This window comes from Vulpes lagopus, unplaced genomic scaffold, assembly GCF_018345385.1.
Source record: "Vulpes lagopus strain Blue_001 unplaced genomic scaffold, ASM1834538v1 ctg772, whole genome shotgun sequence".
NCBI classification, from domain to species: Eukaryota; Metazoa; Chordata; class Mammalia; order Carnivora; family Canidae; genus Vulpes; species Vulpes lagopus.
In genome coordinates, this window is record NW_024571063.1 from 3102 (window position 1) to 12624 (window position 9523).

Below are 9523 nucleotides of genomic sequence, written 5' to 3' on the forward strand. Positions count from 1 at the left end.
TATTTGTTCATATTTGGAATCAGTTGCAGTCAAAAACATGAGATGAGTTACCCTTGGAAAAAGAGAAAAATTAGGCTCTACTTCAGAGTACCAGCTGTTAGGGTTTGGGTGAGAGATGAGGATGCTGACTAAAAAGTTAATAAAATGAAAAGCAGCTTTTCACATAGGGGATATGAAAATGCTTGAATCCTTTCATTTCAATTGAAATTGTCAATTGAATTTGTACAATTGTCTCCTTTTTTTTTTATTTTTTATATATATATATTTTTTTTTACAGGATAACCAGAGGTGGATTCTTTATTTCACAAGTTTCAAGATACAGTACAAAACGAATCTGTACATCTCTCTATTAACAGGATTTGTTTACACAATTATATTACACTTCACCAGCCTTTATACCGTATTTAATTAAATACAAAATAAATTTACAAAAAAGTCTACCATGGTGTTCCTTCCAATGCCAGCTTATGGTCTTTTAAACTTCTCCTAAATATTGATAGTGGTTATACCTTGATCGTATTTGACATTATGATTTCTTTTCTTAAATCAAAGAGACTAGTGTCAGCTTGTCTGTCATTCCAGACAGGAAAAACAGTGCATGCGAGATGACTTCCTGCACATAATCAGGACATCCTCATGCATACAAAAATCAGAGTTTTGCTTCTGCAAATAGTCACTTTAAAATACAAATCATTTTTACTCAGGATATTTTAGACTTTCTTGAAATACCAAGTGAAAGGAGAAATTTAGCATCAAGAACTACTATACCTGAAAAATCAGGTAGTGTCTTAGATAATGTGGTGTTCAAAAATTTTGTATTTTCACTTATATTGGAGAGCAATGACTGAGGTTGAAGATTTTCATGAAGACAGAAGTTTCTTTTGCCTTATTGCTTGCATTCTTCTGGTCACAATATTGTGCAACGCATATTAAATTCACTTCCAGAACAAATACTAGCTGTCGTCAGGGCAAAAGAAGCCCACACTGCTCTTCTTGGCAGGTATAGGGGCTGTTTATCTGACACTGTTCTGAAATGTGCATGTGAAACGTTAGTCCAAACCTCTGTAAAGGAAGTTTTTTGCAGATGGAACTAGTCAGTAATACATATACTACACACATGAAGAGTTGTGGTCTCCACTCACAGGCTTGCATGCATACTTCCAAAACACTGGTTTGAAGAACAAATATGAGAACCAAAGAAAGGAGGGAAAAACGAAGCAAAAGAAAAAAAAATCCTATACAAAATACTTAAGTTTCCTGGAGGCAACAGCAGCTCCTTAATTAAATAAAGCATCAGATCATGGCCAGATCACCACAGAAGTTTCGAAAACTTCTCAATGGTACAGAGCTAGCTCAGCTTAGCAGTAAAACTTCCACAAATTAATTAACCTTATATGCACAAGGTAAATCCTCAAGCATACTATAGTAAATGATTCAAAGTAAATCTCATTTAAGTGTTAAAATAAGGAAGTTCGGAAAAAAAGGCTTTTCCTTTTTCTGTGCCATTGAATATTAACCAAAAATAAGATAAGCCTTATTCAGAAAACAAAAACTTCAAACACAGAAAGAAAACAAAACAAAACAAAATCCCAAACACCAATGCTACCTTTGTAACATAAAACAGAAGCAAAGGGATGGTCTCAAGACTGAAATAGTTGACTAACCACAAACCGAACGCAGAGGAGAATATAAGCTAAGTACTACTGTCCTCACCTTCGAAGGCAGGAAGACAGGCTAGAGGGGTCAGGAGACAGGCTACCACGGAGAAAGAGAAGCTGCACTCAATCTGCTAACTCTAAATTCTAACATTAAAACTCCTGAATCCCGGAGTTAATTTAATGTCACTGACATTAACTAGCTTTAGTTACTGTCATTTGATTCAAATGGATGCCATTTGATTAGGTAAGTATTGAGCATTATTTTAGGAGAAACACCAAACCCAGTTCCTACTTGCCTAGGTATTATGTCCCATGAACAGAAAACGAGGAGGAAGTAAGGTATTTGTAAATATACTGTTCAAATTTCCAGGAGCAAGTGACCCGAGGGTGGGGGGGGGGTCAAGCAGGAAGTGGAAACAAGCCACAAAGAGGCTACTTGGAATATCAGTAATAAAAAGGACACGGCAAGTAGTGGTAAATGAACAGGGAGTTTGTTATTGCATGAAGAGCACGACGGCGCTTTCCCATCTGGCTTCAGGTAGTGCACACTGCTTTAGGAAATGTCTTTTCAAAGCACGAGTGGAGGGAAGTAAAGCTAGAGATTAAAAAAAAATCAGGTGGATGGCTAGAGGGGGAGAAAGGGAAGTTCGGTCATCTTAGAGGGTCTTAACACATTTAAATACATTAAAACGGTTCCTTGGAAATGAAATGTGGCCACTCCTGTGAACTATCCTCATCTGTGAAGGGTGGCGGGGAAAGGTCAACTGCACTCGAATCTCAGGGTAAGAGGTCAAAGCTGTCTAACTAAGAGCTGCCCAAAACAACATGATGCTCTCGAGGCTCAGACTTGCTACCTCTCAGATAGGCTTTTACACACATGGTTCTGTGGCCACCTCTTCAAATTTGGAAGCAATTATGCGGAAGTTTGCTTACCAGGTTTCTCGTAATCCTCCAAAACACACACAGAAAGCCTACGACTTCACATTCAAAGCCTTCATGTTCATCACAGACTAATTAACTCTAGTTCTAAATACAATGCCGACTTCAAAAACCAAAGTCTTGCGACTCTACAGGTAATACACTCTTCAAGTTTTCTGGCAGGTGAGGGATTATGGAGCAAGAGTAGAAAGGTTGTTATAAACAGGTTGAGGTCAGGAGGCATAGAAAGCCTGCTCAGATACGAACGTAGTCTCAGACTAGATGTAGGCTGGTGAATGCCACCATCTGACAAAAAGAAATACAAATTCGGCTTAAGTTTAAATTTCTTCCTTTGTATGATATGTGATGTCCTCACTTTTCTTTGTTGTTGCTGTGCTCCACACTATTTAACCAGGCAATTCTCAAGGGGCACAGCCTTGATCTTCCTCAAGTTACCAGTTGGAAGCTGGTGAATGTGACAGCTAAGGACGTGGCTGACTTTCTACTGGAATAGAAAACTGCTGAAGTAAAAATCGCCCTGAACAGTATGAACAGGCTTTGGCTTTCCTCAACCACTGAGTTTAATGCATCTTAGAGTCTCTGAGCTTGTTTTATACTGGGAGTCACTCGATGCCACATCCTGGCAATATCATTTCAGATCTAAAGAATTCAGGGGGGTGAGATCTGTTCTTTTGTGGTAGAAATACAAAGTGAGATCCTGGGAACAAATGCTTCATCTTTGGGGGAAAAGTGTCTATCATCTTGGTACCCTACCTAGAGTTCTTTACCACTGTTTTCTAGTTTCTCCCACTTAGTCCATCCTCTGGCTTCTGGATCAAGGCTCTGTATACTCAAAACAAACAAGCAAATTACATTGAGTAAGTGGGGGCAATGTCACATGTTAGCTCAAGGAGTCAGTTCACAATGTTTTATATATTCCATTCCAGAGAAGTGAGGTTCACATAAAACTCTTTAACACGCCTTCAGTCTGTGAAGGAGAGAAGTATGGGATAAAGTGTGACAATCATCAATAAGACGAAACCTCCCCGCCTTCCCTTTTAAAATAACAAATATGTTCAATATGTATACTTGCATGTGGATTGGTAAAAGTTTCTCAGTTATTGCAGTTCTGAAACACTTTGTTTTTTTTTTGTTTTTTTTTTTTACTTAAAAGGCAAGTTCTATTTTCAGACTTTCAAACATGTTAAGGTTAAACTTGCAACTAACTGGTTTTTCCTTTTTACAGTGATCAGTTTTTAGTGTTGATGCACAAGACCTTAGAGGTGGTTGATAGAAGAACTTATGCACATTGAGAGAATGACTGAAAAGGACCCGAGAGAGACAGCTGGGTGCAGCAGACATTTGAGTGTCTCACATGTTTCCAGAAAAAAAAAAGGGGACGGGAGAGGAAGCCATTGAGAGTTGTTATTCCACACGGCACTGAAACAAACATTCAACTCAGTGTAGGTAAGAGTTACTTATCCCTGAAAATAAAGGCATCAGATTCTAAGCAGCTTTAGGAATTCAATGCTTCTTGTGCCTCTTCCAGGAGGTGACCGCTGATCCGAAGTTCTAAATCAAATGCAAGTGTTCTCAGCAGACAATATCCTTGGTTGTCACTGATCAAGGCTGGACATGGTGGCTGTTACTGGGGTGGCTGCTGCTCTGGTGGCCCCTCCTGCTGTGGCGGCCCTGGCCGTGGTCCTGGAGGCCTGGGGAGAGGGATGTCCTGGTGCTGCCTCTGCCTGTAAGCTATAACTGTTCCCAAGAGCAACGCGATGATGGTCATGAGGTAAAGGTCCCACTCAGGTCCCAAAAGCTGGTCCATGTCAAGCTGGGTGAACAGATCTCGAATATTTGTTTCCCGTATGTACTGCAAGAAATATACCACACCCAGTTTGCATAGTGCTAGGAAGACTGGTACTTGGGCGTCTGGGCTGGCTTCAGCTGCCATGTCATAAAAACGTTTTGCAAGGTGAATATCCTGTTTAATGCCTAGTCCTTTCTCATGCATATATCCCAGATTAAACATAGCTTGTGCACTGTGTTGCTGCTCAGATGCTAGGCGATAATGAATAAATGCAGTCTCGTAGTCTACGTCAGTGCCAAAGCCATAGAAATGGTAGTCTCCAAGCTTAATTCTAGCCACGGTATAGCCCTGCGAGGCAGCCCTGTTCCAATGCAGCAAAGCTCTAGGGTAAGTCTCGTTCTCTCCCACGATGGTTGCTTCCCTCTGATCGAGAATGAAGGCTGCGTTGCTCTGTGCCACTTCATAGCCTTGTTCGGCCAGCAGGAGGTACTGGATCACTGCGGCGTTGTAGTCGCCATCTTTATAGCTATTATAGGCCGTCATAAGCCTCTCGGACCAACGGCCTCGTTCACACACATTCTTAAACAACTCCACTGCAGTGTGACATGATCGCATCACACCTGTGCCGCTGGCATGCATCTGTGCTAGGTTATAGAAAGCCAAGATATGGCCTCCCTGAGAAGCTAAATTAAAATACTTCAAGGCTTGTTTATAATCCCTCTTGACTCCAATGCCATTATAGTACATAGAGCCAAGCTGCAGTTGCCCATCCACCCAGCCTTGTTCAGCAGCTTTCTGGAAATACTTTAGTGCCAGATCATAATTAACTTGAACTCCTCTCCCGTACAGGTAAGCCATTCCAAGTCCACTCTGTCCGACTGGGTTGCCCATGTCAGCAGCTTTCTTAAAGTAGTGAAGAGCTGTCTCATTGCTCTGCGGTACAATATCACTTCCCTCTGAATACATCTTTCCCAAGAAGGCCATAGCATGTGAATTGCCAGCATTAGCTGCTAAATTGAAGTAGTCGAATGCTCTCTGATGGTTTTGTTCTACTCCACGACCTCCATGCAGGTGCAGTTGTCCCAGACCAACCTGTGCTTGTACATCACCTTTTTCCGCTAGAAACTGATAGTATTGAATCAAATCTTCTTCCAGCATTCCACTATTCATTCCTGGATTTTCCACCTCATCAGGCAGCCGTATTCTCTGTACTACTGAGCCTCCTGTCAGCGAGATATCACTAGCAACATGATTGGCAACAAGACGATAATGAGTCAGGGCCGATTCACAACTCTGGAGGACTCCGATGCCAGCCCAGTACCGGTAACCCAAAACCATGTGTGCTATGAGGTTGCCCCCAAGAGCTCCAAAAGTATAATATACTAGGGCCTTTGCCTGACTTGAATTAACACCAAGTCCAGAGGCATACAGAAAGCCAAGAGCAGTTTGTCCCTTAGGAGAGCCTTCCTCAGTCAGTTTCTCAAACATCTCCTTGGCTGCCTGGATATTCTGTGTCAGGTAATCACCAAACAAAAGAGCATATGACACTCTCTCCAGGGCCTTGGTATGATTCATGCCCGCTGCCTTTTGAAGATACCGATATGCTTCTCTTTTTTGGCTTTTCTTGTTGCTTCCGTTGAGGATTTTCATTCCTGTCTGGTACATCATTTCCGCTTCCTGCATTTGCCGCCGTTTAGCAGCCTCTTCTTCAGTTTCACAAAAGCCCCACTTTTCATCTGCCTTGTAGTCATAGGTTGTAGCACACCACAATCTGCCATCTTCCCTCCCATCTGAGGTACATTCGTCATATTCCTTATCCAGAAACAGAAAAGGGAAGTGGCAGGGCTCCCCATGTGCTGTGCCTTCAATGGCGGTCAGAGCTTGTTTCCGTACTTTTGTTGGCTCTTCGTAGTCCTTGTTTTCTGAATTCGGAGATTCTAGAAAGCTGATTTCTTCTGTGACACTTTCCCCTTCTTGGCTCCTGAGGCTATCTTCCTCTTCTTGAATAGGTGATTCTAATTCTGATTCTTCTGAATCAAGAAATATTTGCCCAGCAACTACTCTGCCCGCTGTGCTGTGGTCCTTTACCGACTCATCTGATGGCAAAGGAGTCTTGGAATCTAAGGATTCATCCTGACTGCCTTCTTCATCCGAGGACGCCGAGGCCGAGCCCAGCAGCACCGCACAGAGCAGCAGCGTCAGCCCAACTCGGACCCGCATCCTGCTCGCGCGGCCGCTGCCACCCCTTGGAGCTGTCGCCTTCGCCTCTGCCACCACCGACTCAGGCACCGCCGCCGCCTCGCCGCTGCTCTTCCTTGTACAATTGTCTCCTATTTGCAACGTATTAAAAATAATTTTAACCTGAGGAGAATATTTATAAGCTATAGAAAGGAACCATTTACATCATTTTGTTGTTGTTTTGCTTTGCTTTTGCTTTTTCTTTTACTTTAATTCTAGTTCCTCCTTTCTATCATGACTAATCTCTTATCACTTAGCTTCACTCACCTGTATTATAGACAAAGAAAATGGATGACAGCAGTTGGGTATCATTGCAGATGAGTATACTACAGGTGAATTTCATGAAATATATATATTATAGACAGGTTTTGGTACTTTCAATAATAGAACCCATATTGCACAGTATTTGTAGCAACTGAGGCTTATATTTAAATCATCAGTCTCTATTTTTTTCTAAATTGCTTCTGTTTATGGATTAGGCAAATGTACCTTTTATTATTCATTGATTAATCCCAGAAATAAGAAGAAATACTTTTTTCATAATATTATATATCTTGGAATTCATTGATACACATTAAAGTTTAATTTGCTCTGGGATGGTTCTTCTATGGCTTGAGAAAATTAAGTTATTATCTAAAACATTTAAAAATTATTTTTAAAAAGATTTTATTTCTTTCAGAAAGAGAGAGATTGAGTATGAGAGAGAGAGAGGCAAAGAAACTCAAGTAGATTTGTGCTGAGCATGGAGCCCAATCATTGGTATTATGACCTGAACAGAAACCAAGAGTTGGACACTTAACTAGTCATCCAAGTAACCTAAAATTACTGACTTTTATATGGTTCCAATGAGATGAAAGTCAGATACAAACTTAGGAATTTTTCTAATTTTCCTTAGGTATTTATTCATAAGTCGAAGGTTTTCCTAAACATTTATCCATGTACCTTTTCTGTGTGTAAGAAAACTAGGAAGGAAGACTATTTTCTCCATTTATGAGAATTTGGACTCTATAAGGCATCTGGTAAATATAAAAATGATACTTTCAAAAGCTTTAAGAATATGAAGATTCCCAATTTCCAAGAATTTTACTTCATTAGAGCACATAGCACCAGATAAAGTAAGGAGAGTCTTTATCCTGCTTAAAGCCTGGGACATTTATCCTGCTTTAAGCAGGATATATATATATATATATATATATATATATATATATATATATATATATATATATATATATATAAACTACCCAGAAGGGTAATTGCTGGGATCTAGGGTAGCTCTATTTTTAACTCTTTGAGGAACCTCCACACTGTTTTCCAACGTGGCTGTGCCAGTTCACACTTTCAGAACAGTGCAAGAGGGTTCCCCTTTCTCCACATCCTCTCCAACATTTCTTGTATCCTGTATTGTTAATGTTCACCATTCTCACTGGTATGAGGTGGTATCTCATTGTGGTTTTGATTTGTATTTCCCTGATGGCAAGTGATGCAGAGCGTTTTCCCATGTGCTTGTTGGCCATGTGTAGGTCTTCTTTGGTGAAATGTCTGTTCATGTCTTTTGCCCATTTCATGATTGGATTCTTTGTTTCTTTGGTGTTGAGTTTAATAACTTCTTTATAGATCTTGGATAGTAGCCCTTTATCTGATAGGTCACTTGCAAATATCTTCTCCCATTCTGTAGGTTGTCTATTATTTTGGTGAATATTTCTTTTGCTGTGCAGAAGCTTTTTATCTTGATTAAAGTTGTTCGTTTTTGCTTTTGTTTCCTTTGCCTTCATAGATTTATCTTGCACGAACTTGCTGCGGCCAAGTTAAAAAAGGTATTGCCTGTGTTATCCTCCAGGATTTTGAGGAATTCTCGTCTCACATTTAGATCTTTCATCCATTTTAAGTTTATCTTTGTGTATGGTGTAAGAGAATGGTATAGGTTCATTCTTCTGCACGTGGCTGTCCAATTTTCCCAGCACCATTTATTGAAGAGACTATCCTTTTTCCTGTGGATATACTTTCTGGTTTTGTCGAATATTGACCATAGAGTTGAGGGCCCATTTCTAGGTTCTCTATTCTGTTCCATTGACCTATGTGTCTTGTTTTTGTGCCAATACTACATTATCTTGAAGATCACAGCTGTGTAGTACAGCTTGAAACCCGGCATGGTGATGCCCCCGGCTCTGGTTTTCTTTTTCAATATTCCCCCCACTGTCTTTTCTGATTCCATACAAATCTTAAGATGATTTTTTCCAACTCTCTGAAGAAAGTCCGTGGTATTTTGATAGGGATTCCTTTGAATGTGTACATTTTCCTGGGTAGCATTGACATTTTCACAGTATTAATTCTGCCAATCCATGAGCATGGAATATTTTTCCATCTCTTTGTGTCTTCCTCAAATTCTTTCAGAAGTGTTCTGTAGTTTTTAGGGCATCACTTTGGTTAGGTTTATTCCTAGGTGTCTTATGCTATTGAGTGCAAGTGTAAATGGGATTGACTCCTTAATTTCTCTTTCTTCAGTCTCATTGATAGTGTAGAGAAATGCCACTGATTGCTATGCATTGATGTTTGTCTCCTGCCACATTACTGAATTGCTGTATGAGTTCTAGCAATCTTGGGGTGGATCTTCTGGGTTTTCTGTGTACAGTAAGTATCATGTGGTCTGCAAAGAGGGAGAGTTTGACTTCTTTACCAATTTGAATGCCTTTGATTTCTTTTTGTTGTCTGGTTGCTGAGGCTAGGACTTCTAGTACTATGTGTTGAATAGCCGTGGTGACAGTGGACATCCCTGTTGTGTTCCTGATCTTGTGGAAAGGCTCCCAGTGTTTTTCCATTGAATGATATTTGCTGTGGGCTTTTCATAGATGACTTTTAAGATGCTGAGGAATGTTCCCTCTATCCCTACACTCTGCAGAGT

At 40.4% G+C, this 9523-nt stretch overlaps 1 protein-coding gene across 1 annotated transcript; it reads right to left on the reverse strand.

Moving 5' to 3' along the window:
• Positions 1 to 279: 279 nt before the first annotated feature.
• Positions 280 to 6696, reverse strand: LOC121483942 (protein sel-1 homolog 1). The gene has a single exon (XM_041742444.1). It carries the CDS (start codon positions 6604 to 6606, stop codon positions 4222 to 4224), a length of 2385 nt encoding a protein of 794 aa, XP_041598378.1. The 5' UTR covers positions 6607 to 6696; the 3' UTR covers positions 280 to 4221.
• Positions 6697 to 9523: the final 2827 nt, after the last annotated feature.